This window comes from Pestalotiopsis fici, assembly GCF_000516985.1.
Source record: "Pestalotiopsis fici W106-1 unplaced genomic scaffold PFICI_Scf_2, whole genome shotgun sequence".
NCBI classification, from domain to species: domain Eukaryota; kingdom Fungi; phylum Ascomycota; class Sordariomycetes; order Amphisphaeriales; family Sporocadaceae; genus Pestalotiopsis; species Pestalotiopsis fici.
In genome coordinates, this window is record NW_006917092.1 from 4,843,320 (window position 1) to 4,864,642 (window position 21,323).

The window sequence follows — 21,323 nt, forward strand, 5'->3', positions numbered from 1 at the left end:
ATTCGTTCTTGTCGCTGCACATACCCAAATGAGGGTAGAAGTTTAATCGTGGCACTCAAGCATTTCGTCTTTCTGAGCGTGCGATGGACAATTCTAGGTGTCATGAGTCGCTGTGTTCCTGGTTGTATGTGAAAGAAAATGTCCAAGATGGTTATTCCACTCTGTAGGTGACAAACACTACCATGTACTCATCCCAAGTACCAATGGCCCATCGGAGCAATGAGATTTTATAGAGAAACGCGCCCATATATACAATTTGTGCAAAAGGCACTTTTTAATTCATATGTACATCTAAGAAGAATATCATGTATACAAGTAATTATACAAGCCATGTTGCTTAGCTGGGGCAGCCAGTGCTGGGGTAGTTGCAGCTCTGGTTGCCACCAGTGATGAGGACGTTCTCATAGGTGAAGTTACTGCACGATCCATCACCACAGAGAATGTAGTAGTTGTAGGCGTCGTCATCGGCAACGGTACCCGTAACGTCGATAAAGGTAATGTTGGAGATGATGACACCATTGGTGGGCTCGCCCGTCGGGCCGCCGTTGAGGTAGTCCTGCTGCACATCCAGACCGTAGTCGGTGATGTTGCTCATGGTGATGTTCTTGTAGGTAATGTTGGTGACCAGACCCGTGGTGTTGGAGTTGGTCTTGATGCGGGCGCCGTTGCTCGAGTTGACGAGCACGCTGTTGCTGAAAATGACACCGTCGACGGTGTTGTCCGACTTGCCGCCAATGGAGCCAATGGAAAGACCGTGGCCACCGTCGCAGTACACATTGTCGACAACGACATTGGTACCGCTGGTCACGGCAACGCAGTCGTCCTGGTTGACGACGTTGGTGTTCTTGATGGTGATGCTGTCACTGCTGGAAACACCAAATCCATCACTGTTGTGGGCAGCGGCTTCACCATCGGACAGATCGTTGGGTTCGAAGCCGGCGCTGTTATCCATGTTCAGGCCGTCAATGGTCACATTGCTGCTGTTGGAGGTGATCTGGATTCCGTGGACCGGCCAGTTCTTGATGTTCAGGCCCTTGACGACGGTATCAGAGACGCCCGCCAGCTTGATGAACCAGTTTGGCTTTGAACCACCACCGTTGGAGCCCTGTCCATCCCAGTAGGCGGCGCCATTGCCCTCAAGCACGTGACCCTCGGCTCCCTGAATGGTCAAGCCAGAGCCTCCAATCTGGATGGGGAGGAAGTCATGGTCGGGAGTGTCTCCGAATGACTATTTTTCCGTGTTAGTGAGGAGGCGTCTCACGAGATTCAATTCACTATGCAGGGACTACCAGGATGACATACAGTAGTGCCGGCAAAAGTAACGGTAGACCCGTTCTTTAGATCAGTGAGATCGATTGACGAGTTGGCCGGGGCGTAGAGATCCTGGAGGACAATGTTTGTGCAATTGGCGACGGCAGAGGCTAGCGCAGTATAGTTGGTAACAGTGCAAGCGGCCGGAGCTGGTGTTGTGCTATTTCCGCAGGCCGAAACGGCAATCGGCAAGGCCGAGGCAACAGTGGAGGATCTCATGATTGGAGGCTGACGAGTTATAGATTAATTAACGAATGACTGCGATTAAATGGTGTTATACAGTTGCGAGACGCGGCTCCGTGTAGTTGGCACTCAGAATCCGACGTATTGATGAACGGCTGCTACTCCGGGTCGAGTCAACAAGCAGATGCCAATCCCACGAACTTTATAACAAAAAAGCGCCAAGAATATCTCTGGATCGCCTGCACGCCAAGAGGCCGTATCGACGCAACTCGTCCCTGATGAGATTATTCGTGGTCCTGCATTATCATTTGGTTTTGGGGCTCTTCTCTAATCCTCGAGGATCTCTTACTGAGAACCCATCCATGTTGGAGCTATCATTCGTAGCCGGCCATTGCAGTCTTTGTCCCTGGCCAGCAGTTAATTTATTTGACGCGGCGTCTGTGGACCCTGGATGCCCCTGGGCATCCTGAATCGGACAATTCCGGTTGGTGGCCTTTTCTTCCACGAATTATTACGCGAGCAGGATGCACAGTTTACAGAATCCACGTGGATATGATGGAGCCGACTAGAGTCGAATGCGTCCTAGTCGTGAATATACCCTGAGGTCGCTTGCATACACAAGTGCTCACTGCCAGGCCCCCTGCAGAAGAATTTTGACACTCGTCACCAAAACGGGTGGTTTTCGATACCACAAGACAAAGGTGAACCGACCGAAAAATTGAGCTGTAACAAGGGGAATTAATCTCCAAGAGCAGGGAAATATTACATTTCTTGAATTGTATTTTTTACAATTCTTTTGGTAGATATTTGGCCGTCTGAAGTTGGGATACTACTGTGTAGTGGGCGCGAGTATCAAAATTCTTATGCGGGCCTCCTGCTGCTCACTCCTCTCGGGTTGCCCACTGTCAGCTGGGCCGTCGCAGTCGCGGCTCCTGGTCTCACGCCCGTCGAGCCGTATGCAGAGATGGCCATGCAGGTCCGATGCGTTCTAAAAGTTTTGTTTCCGAAGCACAAAAGCGAAATGATCAGCCCCGATCAGCTCTGTTGGTGATTCGCTCGCTCATTCAGGAGGTTTTCGTAGACACTATCGAACTGATGCATCGATGCATACGTACTGCAATATTGGTTGGTTGGTCACATCAGCTGTTCACTGACCGAGTGCATTCTCGCTGTTTGAGCGGTGGAAAATAAAAACCACTTGCAAACTATTGATATAGAAGTATCTGTCGTATAAACTACAGCCATGATCTGAGATGGGAAATCGATTTCGTCATCGATGGATGATTACATTTTGTTCGCAGTGCCCTTTAAAATAAACGAAATAATCGCAAAGGTCTAGCACAACACTGGCCACGCGCTCAGCACAGGCCCAAAGGCTAAACTAAGGTTGAACGGTCGGTTCGATTACCGCGACATGAGATGATCGCCAACGCCTACGTACAAAGCAATAAATAGGCCATGATATAACAGAGGTTGCGAGCCACGTATTCTTCACACAAATGTATAAAGATCCAAGCTTTCTTGGGTTTCTTGGACCGGGAAGTCGGTTGCTTCGGAAGTTTGCTTGGCAGGCTTGTTTGGACGAGGTTACATTGACTTGGTTCCTGCGGCCTGCCAAGATGCTTAGCAGTGTTACAATGGATATTGCTTTTGAGTGTGCCCGCGCTAGAACGTGGCATGACCATCAGGAACAAATAGTTTTGCGCTTTTGACGCATTACGACCAACGTGTTTACAGATACTTAGAAGTGATATGACGGACAGCAGAAATTCAGTGATGTACAGCAAGCGCAAATCATATGCATTGAATAAAACGGAGCCATCGAACAAGAAGCGAGATGTTCAGCGGTCAGAGGCTGACGTCCTTCAATGCAGCGCAATTACGCGCCCCCCTCGCCTATATTGTCCACCATAATGATCTCCACATCCCAGGGTACATGGGCAAATCTTCTAGAAAGAAAACAATTCGCGAATCAATATTGTTGGCTATCACGGAAAACTCTCCTTTTTGTGTTTTCCATCTCTTACTCTGACAGAACATTATCGCCGTCTTCCAGCCTGCTTTATCGCCGCAAAGCTCGGGCAGTAAGTCCATTTCCGTCATGGACCAAGGCATCATGAATCAGACAAATCATCCAGCAGATTAGAATTCCGAATCGCAGCCTTCAGCTTTCTCCCAACGCTTCCGCTTATCAGCGGACTTCGCTGCGGCGGCGCGGAATGCTGCTGACTGTCGATCCGTTGCCGATGAGGAAGCCCTTGCTGCCGCTGTGCCTTGTTCGCATCTCTCATCTGTCGCATGAACATGTTGAACATGGCATTTCGTGACTCTTCGTCATGTTTTAGTTGTTGTGCCATTTCCGTGCGCTCCTCCACCCACATTTGCTTGTATGTCGACTGGTGCATGTTGAGCTCTGAGAGCTGGTACCACAGACTGTTGAGCGTGTGCAGCAGCAGCACGCTTGTAATGATGATGCAGACCAATATGGTCCAAAAAAGGTAGCGCGACGTGTTCTCGCGAATGCTCGAGAGCTATAATCATGACGACACTTGGTGTTAGCTCCTCTTGCAAACTTGTTAGAGTACGAAAGAGGAAGAGTCAGTTGTTCTTACGTTGAGATGCACCTCGTTTGCCCACGAGGTCGCAGCGCGTATCACTTCACTCGCTTCATTGACGTGCTCATTGGTCACATCTGCCTTTGACGGCCATATATAGTTGAGCGCACTCATCGTCGCAATACAAGCTAGCTCAGGCACTTTGCGTGCTGAAGGTTTATGGTTGTATGGTATGATCTTCGGGAGGATAAAGTGTGCCACAGAATGATGTGCCCATGTGTCAATGGCTAAACACCCCTTGACCACACTTGGAGATATCTTGATTGGTCAAGATAGGCTGGTCCTGGTATGGTCACTTGCGACTGTTGAGGCACTGGTATGCGGCACTAAGATGAGACAAAGCGGTTGTGGCTCAAAGCTTACCGTTTGCGGAATCATTGTCAAAGGAACATGTAGATAGATGACTTGACGTTGCTAGACCCTACCTTGGTAGATATTGCTACGGCGGTCCGTCACTTGAGCTGGACACATGCAAAACAAACAACTGATAATTTCCATATAGCACAAATTCTCGTATTAACAGGCCAAGGCTGTCTAGACGTGCTGTCTAGCCGTACAAGTACACATGTCGAAATCTGTTTCCCTTCACTTTGTTTGAAGCATTGAAGGCCTACATGTTTGAACAGTGATGATTATCTTGTCAACTGCCTAAACTATAGAATCCAATCTTATCCGCGGACCTCTGAGCTGCTGAATCAATCCTACATCTTTCTCCTCGTACTTTGCAAAGCACCCGTCTTCCTTGTTGCAGCTATTAACGCAAGGCAAATCCCGCGCTTCTTCCACCATTTCCGTAGCCAGGAATCCAACCGCCAAGGTAATGATGATGAGGAAGAACACGAGAATGTCATCGCTGGCGAGGAACTTTGCACACTAGCAGTATACGATCAGTTAGTCATCAAGTTACCTCAACTCGAGCTTTAGAAACCGGCTGCAACGGTGAGCTTACCTTTGTACAGACATCATTGAATTGGTTAGGAATCGCCGTGACGGCAGCTCCTGAGATTGGGGTATCCATCTTCCAGATGCTTCACACACCACTTTCGTAATGACCCAGTATGGCGGTATAGAGAAGGAATCTGTTGAAAAGCCACCTTGGCCATGTGCGGTAGCAGGCCCCATGCCTGTTTTACAGTGTCTCGGGAACAAAGGATGAGGTCGAGATTAAAGCTGTAGAAGACAGTGTCTCACTTGAGATGGCCATCTTCTGTTTTCGGAACATCCTGCTATCTCCATTGACTATGAACGCCCTGCGCATAATGGTTTGGAATTGATGTTCGGACAACATACAACCGGGTATGACCTCACATGGCATTATATAAACAAATTCCGACATGGTGAGACAGATTCCACGATGCTATCTTGTGAACACGATGGGAAGATTCTACCAACCATTTTCAAAATCTGCATATTTAGACAGCCATGTATATCTAACATAAACCGAATCATGATTTATTTATGCCAAGAGGATGATGCCGACCTCTGAACGTTTGGCTTCCATCCATTTCAAACTCAAGACGCCAATACCGATAGATGATTAATAGATAGAAGAAATCAATGCTTACATGTAATCGAATACATTACCCAAAAACCTCCAGTCCCTTCCAATCACCCTTTGACCAAATCTTTTCCTCCCGTCTTCTCTTCTCCTCCATGCCCGCACCACTCCTCCTACTACTCGGTGCCACCTCCGTGACCATGGTCCGCCTCTCCCAATCGTCATCGTACTCATCGTCTCCTCTGACCGTATAAACAGACTCGGCATACCGAGACCTCGTGTCCCCTCGATGCCTCGCACCCGCCTCGTCATCTACCGTATCATAGCCGTGATCTCGGTACACACTCTCCGCCACGGTACCACCCGCGACCGTAGGCGCCGTACCGACAATCATTTCAACATCGGCACTATCCCTCCCTCTCAGCCGAGCACTCCTCTCGCTTCTATCAGCAACCGACGATCCCGCCGCCATCGCCGCCGTGGCCGTCGTCGTGGCCGCCATCTTGCCCACAATCGCCTCCCTCACGGCGCGCGATACCTCGACCACTGCATCCTCGACCTTGTCGACCCCTTCGCCGAGGCGCTCGACCCGCTCCTCATTCACCTGGAGGGCCTGGACCACAAACTCGCCGTCGCGGCCGAGCTGGCCCACCCGGAGGCTGAGCAGGCGCACCTCTTCGCGGTGGCGTCGCCCCTGTGCCACCACGTAGACTAGCAGCGCAATGACGGTGGCAAAGAGCACAAAGGGCGGGTGGGTTAGGACGTAGCTTAGAGGGTGGGTGGATAGGTAGGCGAGGGAGAGAACCGACGGCGCCTGCTCGTAGTTGTGGTTCGGTATTTGATTCGACGACGAGGCGCCTGTTCCCATGTTGCTACTATGATGGGAGCCTGGTGTTGATTTTGTCGTAATTTTGTTTCCGGTGCAAAATCAGGCGGAGAGAAGACCGCGAGAATTTAAGCTCTTTCGATCAACACACGTACGTCGACCGTCACACGTTTGTCACCTTGTCAGGCCCCTGACGGCTTTTTTGACTGTTCTTGTGCCTGCACAAAATATGGTGTTTGATGTTTGCTCAAGTAGAATGGAGTTGTGTCTGTCGTGATTGCTGACCCTTGTGGTTGCTGTCACTGATCTCTTCTGGGCTATGATTATCTTTTGCCCGGGGCAACTCAAAAGCTCAGAGTCACCGCAAGCAGCCTCGGTATTGATACTTGTGAGACAGCGTTTCAGTTGGTTTGTACGGAATCAAAATTCGGGTTTTAGACGTCGCTCAAGATAGGGCGGAGAGCTGTTGGAATGTTTCGATTCCGAAATTGGAACCACATTCCAACAATGCATGAGAATATCAACACATCCAAAGAGTACGCATTAAATATGAACATTTCTCATGTTTCTTAAGATATTCGCCTTAAGGGCTACTTGTTATGTATGCAAACGCTAAATGCGGATTATCGCCCAGCCAATGGGCAGTATGCTGAGTGGTATACAGAGATAATGATGCAACACGAGAAGGGAAAATAACTCTCCACAAGCGCGCGTTTTTGCGCAGCCCTGACCTTGCATCTATACATATATCATCCATCTTTGTGGAACCAGGGAAGAACTGCCATCATCCAATGTGTCGTCCTATACCAAGACTCAAGACCTCATGCTGACCCTTCGTACACGCGTGCTTTTCGCAACACCCTCCGAGAGATCGTCATCACATTCTTCGCTGCATCTGTAGTCGTCGTCACGATTCTTAGCAGCAGAAGACCGCCTTTTCTTCACGGGAGCGACCTTGGTAGGCGCTTTCTTGACGACTTCTGGCTTGGTCTCTCGAGGAAATGTTCCCAGATACTTGCGTCCCCTGACACGTGCTTCCTCCTCCGGATCCAGGAACCTGTGAATCTCACGGTGATCCAGCACACGCTCTTCCTTGTCATTTTTACCGTCTTTTTGGGTTTTCGGCCACTTGTAACCATATAACTTGGAGTGTCGCTCGCATCGAGGGCAGTAGGCGCGGGTAAAGTATGCTTCATGCTGGACAAAGGCATCGTTGCAAACTCGGCACCAATTCCAAGCAGAGTCGGCCACAGGGAGCAGAAGAGGTGTCAAGGTGTAGTCGCCCGGCTTGCGAACATTCTTTGGGGTGGCCTCCTCATCATCGTCGGATAGAGAAGATTCTGCAGATGGGGCTCCAGCATCAGTGCCAGCCAAGGGCTCTAGAGATGCTGCCGCTGCCACATCATCGGCATTGTCCGTTGCGCTGTGGTTGCCGATCATCTTGCTCTTGCTTGCCTTGGGTCGACCGGGCCTTCTCTTGACGGGCAATTCACTCTGTTCTACCTCCGACTCGACATACCGTGGTGCTGGTAGTGTTGGCTCGTTTCTAAGCTTCGATGCCGGTGTTAGTGGTGGAGCTATCACCACAAGATCGAGGTCGTCGGGAGGAATAATATCGACATCTTCGTCTACGCCAGGAACAGACGCCGCGGGTATTCCAGTAGCCGGTACGTCTTCTACACTGCGCACAGGGTTCGAGTGCTTGCGCTGACGTGCTACACGACGCACGCTAGAACCTGACTCTGATATTGCCATATCCGACTCTTCTGTCTTTACTTCGGAATAGGCCGATTTCTTGGGCGTTGGCCGAGGTGATTGCAAAGATAACTCTGGCACCTTTGTCTCTTCGTCGGGGATTGTCACTTCAGTTCCAGGCGAATCGGCGGTTTCGAATTCGAGCGTCGAGCCTATTGAGTCTGCGCCCGAGGTTTCACCTTCAGCGCTCTTGCGGGAAATGTCCTCGCGAGCTCGGACGGGTGTGTCGTCGAAATGAGCTGACTTGTGCCTTTTACCAGGAGTAGCAGGCGGCGATGATAGCATGTCGAACTCGCGCTTCTTCATTTGTCGCAAACGGGCCTCTGGGGCAGGGGAACCGGCCATGGAGCCCTGGCTCGATTCGGTTCGCATCAACTTTGTCTTTGATCTCGATACTCGTCGCCGGACATCGGGAGTCCGAGACGGTTCTCGGGACGAGCGAGCGGCGCTATCGTCCCTTCTCCTTCGTCGCAGTCGATACCCCTCGTCGTCCTCGATGCTCCTAGTTAGCTGGCTTGCAGAGAGCGATTCACCGTCAGGCTGGGCCCAGCCATTGGCTAGGTTTTTCTCGCAAGTGTGACACAAGCACTCGCAGTTGTCCTCCCCAAAGTAGTTATCGCCATAAGTGACAGTAATCTCGTCGCCAAGATCGATGTTCTTGGTTGCAAAAATCTCAATTGTCGATTGACTGGTAATAACAAGTCGGGCATTGGCATCGCAATCGTGGTTGGCGAAACGAGCGGGGCCCATGAACAAGCTGGCGCATTTGCTTCTCGAGCTGACAACAATGCTGAAATCCTTTTTGCGCTTGGTCATTTCGTCTTCCTCTTTTGGTGTAATCAAGACCTGGATACCGGACAGGTACTTGATGGATTCGCCTCTCTTGATAAAGCGCCGAGCAGTGACTGCGGCTTCGTAGGTGACAATGGTATATCGATTGGTCGTGTTCACTTCAAAGGGACAGTCCGGCAGGTAGATTTGGGCATAGCGACGCAAATGCTTTCGAAAGTCGTCCTTTTCCTTGTCTGTCTTGAGAGCATTATGGAATTTGCGCAGGCCGTCGAGTGCAAGTAGTTTCTCCGTAGCTAGATCCAAGTTGGGTTCGACAACGAGGTGATTCTGAATAATCTTGGTGATCTCCTCTTCTCGTAGACCTCTAGAAGGGTGATAGGTTGTGCGATTTTTGGGAATAGTCGAGGAATAGAAGGTCTAGAGCACCTGGTCAGATAATTGCGCCGCCGAGATCACTGCAACATGCCGCAGCGCATCTTACCTGATCCACCAAGCAGTCGGTGAGAATGTCGTCGTATTTCGATATTTGCTCCAAGGTCAATGGCTGCTTCTTCGCTTGTGCAGCGGTTGACGGAGGCATGGCGGCTTTAGGGTGCCGCAGTCAGCGACCACCAAGCAGCAACAGCAGTAACAATGATGGGCGACACTACGTCCGGCGGGGAGTGCAAGAGTCGCAAGTCCAGTTCCGACACCGAGTTGGAGGAATGGCGGGTAGTCGATCAAGGTACTTGGGCGGCGGGTGGAACCAAAAGCTTAAGGCGCAGTAGTCGCAACACCCTTTGGAATGGTGGTTGCGCAAATGACGGGCGGGCGGTTGCGAATACTTGATTACTATACGAGTGACAAGGAAAAACTCGAGAAAATAATGACAAAAACCGAGGCTCATGCGAAGACCATGAAATTAGAGTCAAATGGCTAGCCGAGGGGAAGGGGGCATGGTTCAGTTGAACGTTCAGCAGGGCTTCATCGGAGGGAGAGGGTGGATGAAAAGATGTCGGCCGCAGTAAAAATGAATGGTGTGGGAGAGAGTCGCAGGTCGTGTGATGGATGACTTTGCAAGGTTATTGAAGCCAGATTATCATCAATGCAATGCAAGACGGACAAACGAGGCCAGCAGCAGCCCAGTTCAGCTCCAGGGGACACTCAGATCAGCGACCAATTTGTTCTGTTTCCCCCCCCAAGAACCAGGTCAACACTATACCAGGGAGAAGAGAACAACCTGGAATCGCAATTCGGTAGACGGGTGGTGGAGATTTACCAGGAGCCAAGGACAATTGTCTTGCAAGGCTGGCTGGCTGGCTCGATCGATCGATTGATTGATTGATTTGATACTCGGCAGACACCAAGGAAAGGAAAAGAAAGGATTATTGACCAAGTAAAAAAAAAAAAATATGACCATCTCAGCCTCTCGACCGAACTCCTGAGCAAGGGAAACGACCCAAAAAGATGCACTCCGTATGTCATAATTCCCCATAGATTGAGGGAAAAGAGGGTGGCCGGTCAACCCGCATCGGTCAGCAGGTGATCCGTCTCATCCCTGCAGGCCTATAGCGCCCTCGTGCCTGCTAGGATTGAATGGCGTTAGCACTTGTTCCACCACGAATCGCTGAGCCGCCGACCCTTACCCCCAATCCAGCTCCTGCGAGGGTCCCAGGAACTCTGAGCCTTCCCGAGTCTAGGCCATTTCCAGCGCCCCTCGAACCCAGCTAGCGACGATCTCAGGCCTGCAACCAATCAAATGCAGCCTCTGACCGACGACGCCAAATTTTCGATTACAGCCTTGCGCAGAGCGACCAGACAGCTCAACGTCGAAAGACGGGAGGTCTAACTTGTCGCGATATAACAGCACGACAAGGCTGCATCTGTGTACAATCGCCCACCATGATTCAACTCAAGGTACGTATGAGAGACTTGGAACTTGTGTTGCTCTTGCCCAAGGAGAAGCTAATTGTGTTTGCGTGCAGACGATGCTTAACTGCATCGACAACTCCGGTGCTGCAATTGTCGAGTGCGCGCTGGTCGTTGGTCAGAAGAGACATGCCACCATTGGTACGCAAGCGATACCCTTTCCACTTCCGGCCTCCAGCGAATCTTCCTCCCTTCCGCGTGTCAACGATCCATCTCTCGTGTACAAGGCACCTGGATGTGGTTGTCACGGCCCCGGAAGCTGCAGTGGACAACTACCGAGATCCAATGACAAGCCAACTAACCAACACTCTGTCTGAACAGGTGATCGCATCGTAGCAATTGTGCAGAAGCAGCGCGGCGCCTCGGACGCTGGTATGGGCGTAGCCTCGGCGGCGAACAAGGTGAAGCGTGGCGATATCCGCCACGCCATCATTGTGCGGACCAAGAAGCAGGTACAACGGCCCGATGGCTCCGTTGTCAGGTTCGACGATAACGCCTGCGTCCTCATCAACAAGGCCGGCGACCCCATCGGCTCCCGTGTCAACGGCGTTGTCGGTGCCGAGCTGAGAAGGAGGAAGTGGAGCAAGATTCTCAGCATGGCCCCAATGCATGCTTAAGGGAGAACGTATAAATGAAAAGGAGCAAGGAAATTGGCATGGCGAGGGTTCAATACACCACTGGATATCAAGATTGGGCTCATCCATGGCCAGGGCCAAGCAAATTATCAGAGAAGTGTACTATACCATGTATAAGATGAATCATGCATATGGCAGGCGTTAAGGATCTGGCCATTCACGAGAAATTCACACATTTCAAGCGTTCATACTTGTTGACATTTTCATCCCACCGAATCAACTATACAGCATGTTCATTTCACAATGCCTCAATCTTGACATTTTCCTTGCAATTGATTCCTTGCAATCTATTTTATGAGGGGACTATCACAACTTCTGATGCCATACATGGACGACAACCATGACTCCTCGAACAAATCAATTATGCGTACTATGCACGTCTAGTTCGTGATGTACGCAACGCCTAGACGCCTATACATGCAAGAACGAATGTAGAACTGGTATCGAAAACTCCTCCTACCCATTTTCGCTTCCCCTCGAACATCTCCGACACGTCTACTGGAAGATGTTTCCGCAATCGCAGCAAACATAGAACAATTTCTGCAAGTAATAACAAATTTAGCTTCACCTGTACCCAGGCTGTGATGCTAGGAGGTTGACTGACCATTCCAGTCTCAGCACTTCGCTGTTGGGATTGAAAGAAGACGGCTTCCTCGTGGCCACACGAAGGGCAGGTCTTGTTCGACCGAGGAAGCTAGAACCAGGTGTTAGCCTCATGATCCTAAAAGATGACCGGCTTGTAGTGCTGTTTCCTGGTTGATCCCGAGGTCCGGTGTGGTCTCTTTGAGTCGGCAACTTCATCATCGCGTGCGGCCGCGCAGCATCCCACAGTAGAGTATCAGCCATATCAGTGAAATCCAAGGATATACATGTGATAGAGCTTCAGCCATCTGAGCTCATGGTCGCGCATTCCATCAAGACCAAACAACAAAAAGAAACAAGCAGATATATACAAGCGACTAAGCAAAACATCGAGTGACGCCATAAACAGGATGAACGGATGCTGGGTATCATCATTGTCAGGGTTGAAGAGCTGACTACCAAGAAAATCGATAAGATGCAGTTGCATCCGAGTCGTCGCAGGCTTCGGGAGGGTCTATGTCGTCGCCGTCAAACAAGAAACCCTGTAAGTCGTCGCCATCAAAGCAGTTGCTCTGATTATCGCCTTCCGTAAATCGCCGGACGTAATCCTCGTCCATTGCTGCTTGGGCGACGGAGTCAAGACACTTGTATGTGGCGGCCCATGCGAGGTCGGCAACAGCCTTGTCAAAATCATCACCCAGAATCTGAACTTCGCCGAGGCTACGCGCCAAGTTCTTGTTCTTTATGACGAATTCCTCATGGGAAAGCTCGACAAGCTCATCAAGCTCCTCTGCATGCGCCATGACGGCGGCATGGTAAGTGCGAATATACTCACCCCAAACACTGGTCTGGGACGACTCAAGGGCCACGATAGTAGGAGATAATTGACTAACCGTAGGATCCGAGCCGACATCTTGAGTGACACCGGCGGTCTCACCGACAGCGTTGTTCATCAAGTTTCTGAAAACGCACGTCGAGGTGGCTCCTTCAGTGTACTGACAGGTTCTGCAGGTAAACTGGAGTTTGTGGGAGTCTGGATCCTCCTTGGGATACAGCATGTTTGAGCACTCTGAGCAGAATCTGAAGGTGATTTGCTCAAAGTTCTTGCGACTGTTATCGCCAGTGGGTTCTTGAGGGCTCGACATTGTAACAGTAGTGAGCGAAGAGGTTGAGGGTTGAAGATGGTGATGATGTCGCCAAAGGGGAAGAAATGCGACCGGTGCTGCCTTGCGTGTGTATGGGCGGCGATCAAATGTTTGTCAGAAGTGGGTTGGAAGGCGGACGGAGCGCAGAGCCTCAGGTCCGGTAGCAGGGGTTCCACGCTGCAAGCTAAGCCCAGGTGGTGAATTAGCGGAGGCTAGTACAAAGGCAGTGCCGCAAGATGCGATGTACGTACAAGTACTAGCAGCGGTCGCAGAGCGCTACCTTAGGCTTGTCAAGTCGCTAGCTGAGTGAGCGGCTTTGGTCTTCAACCTTGAACGGCACTGTGGGATGTCTTATTCGATATACAAAGATATTCGAAGCTGATCGACGCAATGATGGCGAACGGGAAATTTTGGGCAGATGTCTGATTGACAATTGAGTAATCAAGTGATGATTTGAACAATAGTCTTGTCAGAGTATGACCAAGAAGTGTTTGATGGATTTGTCTTTGTCTCAGGGACAAAAATCGTGTTGTGTATGGGGGAAGGGTGGGTAGTAGTGCTAATAGTTGTGGTTGGAAATTTGATTGAAAGAATTAGCGACGGGGACCAGTCGAGAAACATTTGTATATTGGTGCATCGGAGAAAGAGATGATGAATGTTATGCCCATGGGTAGAGTGGCTGTCGGAGAAAGCAATGAAATCTAGGTTCAAGCAAGCCTCTTCGACCCTTCAGGCACCCAGCAAGCACGAGGCTGCCATTGCCTACCAGCAGGGTTCTTCACGCAGCGTACCTACATACCTTGAAGCATTTCAATGTTCCCATGTGCATATGTAGTCAGTCATAGGCCTACAGCAACAAAGATTTCGACTCAGCCACCTGACGCACCAAACCTAGAAAGTAAATATTCCCTACACTTGACAGGCGTCTGTACGCATGTGAGCTGCAGACTTTATTCATTTGGCTGCCAGTTGATCAATGAATCGGAGGGACTCTGAAATGGCAATCAACTTCAACTTCGCCGTGGTTTCCATGACATTGGTGCTATGGATGCGCCCGGCATGTCTGTATTTCGATCTATTTCAAGTGGCACTATTCCGAATCCCATAGCCAAACCATCTTTTGGGTTCTTTGCAAAGAAGCTTCGACAGCACCACCCGAGAGATCTCCCAGTAAACGGTACGGGTCAAAGAGCTAGAATATTAGGTCGTTATTTCGATAACAAGTAAAAAGAAGAAGAAGAGAAGAAAGGGTACAACGTGAAAATGATTAGTCTTTCCGTAAGCAACACTCGTTATCCACCTCGTCGCGCATGTAATATTGAAAACTGGTTCTGCAGGCGATATAATAGATGTCCCACATACGTGTATACTCTCTACAACAAGACCAATGCTGAGTAGTAGAATATCGCTCCTATATTGACTGACTTCAAGAAATAGACCTTTATCTTTAAACAAGTGCCCTGAGTCCAAAAAGCAAGAATGGTAAAACGTGTAAAAGAAATCAAAAAGACGCCCCCTCTTTCAGCAATTCAAAACCAGGTCACAGAGGATGATCATCCGTCACTGTCCGCTGGGCTCACTACGAATTGATGATTCACATCGGTATGACCGAAGCGGCAGTCGAAACCAACAATGCTGCAAATCTGTGGAATTCTCAAGCACCAGAATAAAGCATTCAATAAGTACGTGTCTCTTTTCTCCTCGGTTTAAGCAGTTACCTAAGTGGGTAGATCAAACTAGAGCAAAACTTGACCTAATTCCATTGATACTTGCATATAAGTGCCTTATGTTGTGCTACATTCTTGCTGATTCTGCTGGCGCCGGTACTCGTTTCAGAGAAACGCAAGTGGTGATGGTGTATTTTCTTTAAACTCACCACCCATTCTCATGTCTTGTACGGCGTAACGGAACCATCAAGGGCCACTCTGTCTCCGTCGACCGGTGACATTAATCAGGTTTCCGTGCTTATCAGGGAAAACAGTACATTTTTCATGTTCCCAACGTCATGTAAGAGATTTATCGAGGTGTCTAATTATAACAATCCCTTTTTTCTAACCATGCCAACCAATTGTATGGAAAACTGAATCAGGGCGGTTTCTTCGGTGCCAGAGGCTCCTCCCACATTTATTGCCCCGCGTTTTGTTCAGAGCTGCCCCGCATCCGACCAGGGACCGATGTCATCAAATTGACCCTCGTGATCATCACTCGGAGCAACGGTGGATTTTACTGTTTTCGAGTCCATCCACTCCCATCCAAAGCAGAGCAAGCGTCAGAAAATCCAGAGGTGTCATTCGCCTACTGACGTGTGCCCTGCCCAATACTGGCCCGCCTTCAAATCCAGTCTTCTCTGCGGGAGATAGGTGGATTTGGTGCTTTGTCTGGTTCAGGTAAAGTGTGTGCCTTGATTGTACATTAGTCTTGCTGGATCAAATCAGATCCTTTCCCCGGCTCGTGGGATTGGGTCAATTCTTACGTAGGTGGTGTCGCCGACTTATTACTTAGCTCCCAGAAGCCCTCTTTCTTTCTCTGTACCTGACCTGCCTAGACTAATCAATACTCCTTGCAAAACTTCAGCTCAAGTCAACAGACACGACTTGTTCCTACAAAACATTAGGCCATAGGAAATAATAGGCTGAGAATAAGAGCAATCTTGCTTCAGAGGAATACATTGCTATTTTACCTGGACCAATTCTTTCATTTCTTTCCAAACACCACAAAAAAATGTCTGTAAGTACATTGCGCCTACCCAGAGCTCGGCACAGCATTCGCGACCGTCCCGTCATACTTTGTTTTCCCCTCCCCTTTGTGCCGCCTTTTGATCTTTTTCTGTGCGCAACAATGGCTGACGGCAATCTGCTCCCCCCGCTAAATAGGACGAGACGGGACTTCCCTCTGGCTGGGAGGTGCGCCACAGCAACTCCAAGAACCTCCCCTACTACTTCAACGCCGCCGAGAAGATCTCGCGCTGGGAGCCCCCGGCGAACACGGACACGGAGAAGCTCAAAAAGTACATGGCCGTGCACCACAGCGCGACCTCGGCGGGCGCCCCCGTCGCGAAGCCCGCCGACAAGATCCGCGCCGCCCACCTGCTGGTCAAGCACCGGGACTCGCGCCGCCCGGCCTCGTGGCGCGAAAGCGAAATCACCCGCTCCAAGGATGATGCCCGCGACATCATCAAGGCCCACGAGGCCCGTATCAAGCGTGGCGACGTCAGCCTCGGTGAACTCGCCCTGACCGAGAGCGACTGCAGCAGCGCGCGCAAGAGGGGCGATTTGGGTTACTTTGGCAAGGGCGACATGCAGAAGGAGTTTGAGGATGCCGCTTTTGCACTGCAGCCGGGCCAGATGAGCGGCATAGTCGAGACACAGAGTGGTCTGCACTTGATTGAGAGGTGAGTTCCCCTCATCTTCAAGAAACTAGGCTCTAGTCCTGGTTTTCCTCCAGCGTTACATCTTGGAATGCGCTAATTGACTTGACAATGTACCTGTAGGTTGGAATAAGTAACTCTTACGAGGCTAATGTGGCATGGTATTGAGGCATCGCTCCAGACTCACTTCTTTAGCCGTCCATCATTGGACTGGCCCTTCGCTACGGCAGGAAACGCGTTTGTGCGTCTCGAGTGAGCAGACGCACAAAGGGTCTGGATCAGTGTGACTATGCACCATCTAGGGTCTTCTTACTCTCCTAAGACTACAAGAAAAAAAAAATTAGTGCCCTGTGACATCGGCAGATGGAAATACTGTATCCATACCTCAAAAAGCGCACGAATATGTCCGGGGATACGTCTCCCACGGATATGAAATAGCTGGTTCGACTTGTCTTTTGGTTTCACCCGCCTTTGTCCTTGCTGCATATCGCGCATGGTTGTCTTGCCTAGGACCCTTTTGTGACCGGCCTGCGCTCCCTCCTTGAGTCACAATGACACACAAGGGTCCAACGGCTCTTAAGTGTGATATGGGTATGTAATTTTGCCAAGCATGTTGGATCATTCAAGATTTCCATCCTTATTGATACATGGCCATCGTCAAGTCCGTGGTACATGATTGCTACCGACAAGTTTCCGTTCCATAGAAAGGTTAGCCAGTCACACGGGAGTGGCAAAATCTACATTTATGATAGAAGGAAGCGGGAACTACGATGCCGTACTACCCTTTTGTAATGTTTCTCTCCCTTGCATCGCAATGGTATTTTTGAGGACTCTACATGGCTTTCCTCCTCGAGATATCTCTCCAATCCGTCCCATGCCCTAGCGTCTGTACAAAGATCACAAATTGCAAACCACAAATTGCCGTTCATCGTAGATTGCTAAAAAGCTGGAGATTCACCATACTATATGACTGGATATTATAGCCCAAACATGTCGTGTTTCCTATCGCCTCGAAGCTGTTGCTCTAGCTTGCTGTCTCGGGTCATGTTCCGTAGACAAGGATACAAGAAAGAAAAGAGAGAAGAAAAGATGTTTGGGGGAGGTCACTCCCCGTTGGCGTTCTCTAACGCAAACAACCCCCCTCAATTCTCGGGCCCGGCTTTCGCATAGAACATTGTCGGAGCACCTTTATCCAGTCCTCCCAAGGGATCAACCTTTTCTCTTGTGCTAATGGCCCTGCATAGCCAGGATCAGGGTCGTTCAGCGAGGAATTCATCATCAAAAGACAGGTTTAGTCGGTAGTGGACCCGACCATGCGTAGCAGAGCGATTTTTTTCTTCTTCTTTCCTTTGGTGGCTGCCCAAGGAACTTAGGTGTCAAATCAAACCTGGTGCTACGGGCATTGGCTGATATTGCTCCCTTGGCCATGTTGATATTCAGGGGCAATGAACTCCGTGAGAGATAGATCTTCAGCTCAACAATCGAGACCATGAAACTCTTGCGTTGGTCACTGTGAGTCAATGAGCCTCAAAAGTCTCCCTGGCGGGTTGATTGTTCATCTGACTGCCAGTCTAAAACTTTCCTGCCTTTTGCGATTGCCGGTTACCCCTAGCTCAGAGGTATCAAACTCACCAACGTCTGTCGATAGATTGATTGATTCAACCCAAGACGTCATGATTGTCTTGCATGATTAGTTTGGATTAACACTTATGATCTAGGTTAGTTCTGTATACACTTTCCCTCTTATCATCAAACAGAAAGACTACGTCAAGAAGAAACCAGGGTATCCTATTGATAACCATAACCGTATTGGGCACCAAGTTCCGACTACTTGAATTGCCCTGCTTACCCGTGCCTGGGGACAAACAACCTATTTAATCTATCTATCTGGCAGCCTCCTAACTCCTGGATCGGGTATCTCCACACGCAATAAAACACATCAGTAGGCCACCACCAAATCCAATAAGCAAGTCAACCTTGAACTAGTATGACAGATCAGAAGAGACTATTTTCGGCATCGCGTGCTTTCATCTAACTACTGCCAAGCGAGAAACACCAACTCGTCCTTGATCGCTGGTACGGCTGTCAGTGCTACCGTCATCACGCCAAAGATGGTCATGCTAAGTGCAGAGTAGGCAGAGCACCTTGAGTCCCGCTCGATAAGGTGTGAAGTTCCCATTGCTGCCGCATTAATGCCGACAGTAATTCCTGCGGCGATAATCTTGCCCTCGCTTCCTTGTGATTGTTCCTCTTGGGAACTGGTCTCGCTGTCACTCGATATAATGCTGTTCGGAGCCACCACACTGTCATTGATACGGAACCAGGCAAAGAGGAAATCGCCAGTCATCTGAAATATCAGTCCGCTGAAGGTGACCAGGGTGCTCATCATTGTGATACTTCCACCTAGGTGTTGCACGGCGGGGACACCCAGGGCAATTGTCACATTGCGGGCACAAAAGGCGAGGGCGTCCGCGGGCTGGAGGCCAATAGCGACAGCAAAAATGAGATTGACGAATACGTTGAGTGTGGCGAAAATTAGACAGGTTGTGAACACGATGGTGAAGCTAGCCCATAGCTCGCGGCGATACTCGAACATCTTGAAGCCGAGGGAAACAATGCCGGCGTCGAGCAAGGCATTGGCCAAGTCACCAGCGCCAACATTCTGGGCAAACTGTCCACCCTCACTCAGGTTCACCACAATATCGGCCCAGGACCTGTGGTGCTTGAAATCAATGAGCATATCTCCAATTTGACGCCCCGTAAGCGCTGATTTGACCCAGAAATAGATCGAACAGAGTAATGCCGTTATGAGGACTGGGTTCAAAGCTACCGCGAGAGCCAATCGCCAGCGACGTCGGAGTTCGAGTCTCTTCCACGATTTCACAAATCGTTGAAGGTGGACAGCAACAATCCAGAGGAAGGTGAAGCAGAAGGCTTCGAGGGGCATGTCGTACTTGGTAGTGAGATAGACAGGGACGCCAATGATGATTGCTAAAAGCAAAGATATCCAGAGAGGCGCCGTTTGGACCACAAATGCCAGCCGCAATGTTGTCTCTAACAGTGCTGTGTCGAGAGACACGAAAGATTCGCTTGTGAGTATGTTTGTGGGTAACTTGCCCACTTGTGAGGACCGTCTCGTGGGTTGAGGCGTCGGCCAAGTTCGGTGTGTTGCTTTTTCTACATCTGTCATGTTGCTACAATACCGGCCTCGAGCGCACTCTTCAAGCTTGCAACTTCCGAGGGCGAAAAGGTACGTGCCGGCGTAACTGACGATAGTGGCAACCACTAAGACGATGTCAGAAGGAGGCTTGTTATGTAGTCCTTGAGAGCTTACCAAAGATTCCTGCAATCCGTGGGATATTATCGGCGTCGGTAACATGATCCTTGTTGAGCATGACAAACGACACGACGAAGCCAAATGACATGTGGCGGCCCAAGAAATCAGTCTGTTGTTACAACAAGAGATCAGCATATGACCAGGGTGATCTGGCGGGAGAGGGGAAGTGTCGAGAATGGCCTTACAGGTCCTTTCATGCGCGTGCTATAGACGAAGCTGGTCTTGCCATTGAATTTATTTGCCAGCAGCATGGATGCGGTCACCAAGAGCATGACCAGTATTGACGCGGGAAGCCCGATTCCGTGTTGATTGAGCACGATCTGAAGAGGTACAATCAGGACTTGGACTACCGGTATCATTGAGATTGCTATGATGGCGTTTCGGTATCTAGTAGTTGTCTCTGGCGCATTTACAGCACGACACAACCGGGAAACCCAGGTCACGATCATGATGTCGGCAGTAGTACGGGAAGGAGGCAAAGACATTCAGAGACGATGGCCGGGAAAGTTCAAATTGATGAACACGATGGATGATTGGAAGTTTGCCACGAGGGGGAAAAAAAACTGGGCAACACGAGACAAACTGCTTAGGAACCATGGGAACTCCAATATTATATGGAAAGCGCGAGCCTCGTTTGCATTTCAGGACTGCACATGGCCTGGGCCCAATCATGCATGTATGCAAGTACACTTAGTAGGAGTCACCGAGCAAAGAAATATTCATGCCCAACAACTGCAGGCAAGTATAGAATGGAGCTCGACTACATTAGCCGAGCCTTTGAAGTTGGACTCTGCTCCGCTGTGGGATTTCGAGCACCAGTGAACATGGGGAATGCCGATGCGGCACTACATACGGCACCGAGAGGAGGATAAAAGATGAAAGTGGAGATCTAGATCTAGAGTTTCCAGTCTATCCAAACAATGGCTAGAACCAGGAGAGGACAAAAATTTCCATAATGTCTGACAGAGCTTGGTGGGAGGGAACTATGTACCGCTGGGCAGTTCAAGTTTGCAGCATCTGAGCGTGAGACACCAGAGAAAGGATGGATGGAAAAGACAAAGGTGTACAAACAGATACTTCACACCTTGTACGACATGTAACTCAAATCAAACCACTTGACCGAGCTACCATATCTCTGGTGATAGGCCGCCAGAGAGAGCTGCTACATGTGGGTTGGCATGCCATGTACTTGCTGTCTGTCTATCTGTCACTTCTGACATTTGCAGCTCAAGTAGTATCGGTCCTTGCGGAATCGGGAAGACGCATATGTAGGAGAGACGTGCACGGCTTCCGAACCCTGGTTATGGACGAGATGACGATCGAATTGACCGACAGTCAGGTAATCACTATAGACGTTGACCGTATATGA

General features: G+C 49.9%; 7 protein-coding genes across 7 annotated transcripts; 2 read left to right on the forward strand and 5 right to left on the reverse strand.

The window, feature by feature from the left end:
* Nucleotides 1-337: 337 nt before the first annotated feature.
* PFICI_03650 (uncharacterized protein) lies at nucleotides 338-1,530 on the reverse strand (the record flags this gene model as incomplete). Its single annotated transcript, XM_007832231.1, has 2 exons — nucleotides 338-1,228; nucleotides 1,303-1,530. The coding sequence occupies 2 exons, from the start codon at nucleotides 1,528-1,530 to the stop codon at nucleotides 338-340; spliced, it is 1,119 nt and encodes a 372-aa protein (XP_007830422.1).
* Nucleotides 1,531-5,689: 4,159 nt separating this feature from the next.
* Nucleotides 5,690-6,475, reverse strand: PFICI_03651 (uncharacterized protein; the record flags this gene model as incomplete). Its single annotated transcript, XM_007832232.1, has 1 exon — nucleotides 5,690-6,475. The coding sequence occupies one exon, from the start codon at nucleotides 6,473-6,475 to the stop codon at nucleotides 5,690-5,692; it is 786 nt and encodes a 261-aa protein (XP_007830423.1).
* A 771-nt stretch (nucleotides 6,476-7,246) lies between these two features.
* On the reverse strand, nucleotides 7,247-9,560 carry PFICI_03652 (uncharacterized protein; the record flags this gene model as incomplete). Its single annotated transcript, XM_007832233.1, has 2 exons — nucleotides 7,247-9,397; nucleotides 9,462-9,560. The coding sequence occupies 2 exons, from the start codon at nucleotides 9,558-9,560 to the stop codon at nucleotides 7,247-7,249; spliced, it is 2,250 nt and encodes a 749-aa protein (XP_007830424.1).
* A 1,301-nt stretch (nucleotides 9,561-10,861) lies between these two features.
* On the forward strand, nucleotides 10,862-11,505 carry PFICI_03653 (uncharacterized protein; the record flags this gene model as incomplete). The annotated part of the gene is made up of 3 exons (XM_007832234.1): nucleotides 10,862-10,876; nucleotides 10,945-11,029; nucleotides 11,210-11,505. 3 exons carry the CDS (start codon nucleotides 10,862-10,864, stop codon nucleotides 11,503-11,505), a joined length of 396 nt encoding a protein of 131 aa, XP_007830425.1.
* Nucleotides 11,506-12,560: 1,055 nt separating this feature from the next.
* PFICI_03654 (uncharacterized protein) lies at nucleotides 12,561-13,250 on the reverse strand (the record flags this gene model as incomplete). The annotated part of the gene is made up of 1 exon (XM_007832235.1): nucleotides 12,561-13,250. The coding sequence occupies one exon, from the start codon at nucleotides 13,248-13,250 to the stop codon at nucleotides 12,561-12,563; it is 690 nt and encodes a 229-aa protein (XP_007830426.1).
* Nucleotides 13,251-15,971: 2,721 nt separating this feature from the next.
* Nucleotides 15,972-16,645, forward strand: PFICI_03655 (Peptidyl-prolyl cis-trans isomerase ssp-1; the record flags this gene model as incomplete). The annotated part of the gene is made up of 2 exons (XM_007832236.1): nucleotides 15,972-15,977; nucleotides 16,124-16,645. The coding sequence occupies 2 exons, from the start codon at nucleotides 15,972-15,974 to the stop codon at nucleotides 16,643-16,645; spliced, it is 528 nt and encodes a 175-aa protein (XP_007830427.1).
* A 2,007-nt stretch (nucleotides 16,646-18,652) lies between these two features.
* Nucleotides 18,653-20,012, reverse strand: PFICI_03656 (uncharacterized protein; the record flags this gene model as incomplete). The annotated part of the gene is made up of 2 exons (XM_007832237.1): nucleotides 18,653-19,902; nucleotides 19,952-20,012. The coding sequence occupies 2 exons, from the start codon at nucleotides 20,010-20,012 to the stop codon at nucleotides 18,653-18,655; spliced, it is 1,311 nt and encodes a 436-aa protein (XP_007830428.1).
* Between the last annotated feature and the right edge of the window lie 1,311 nt (nucleotides 20,013-21,323).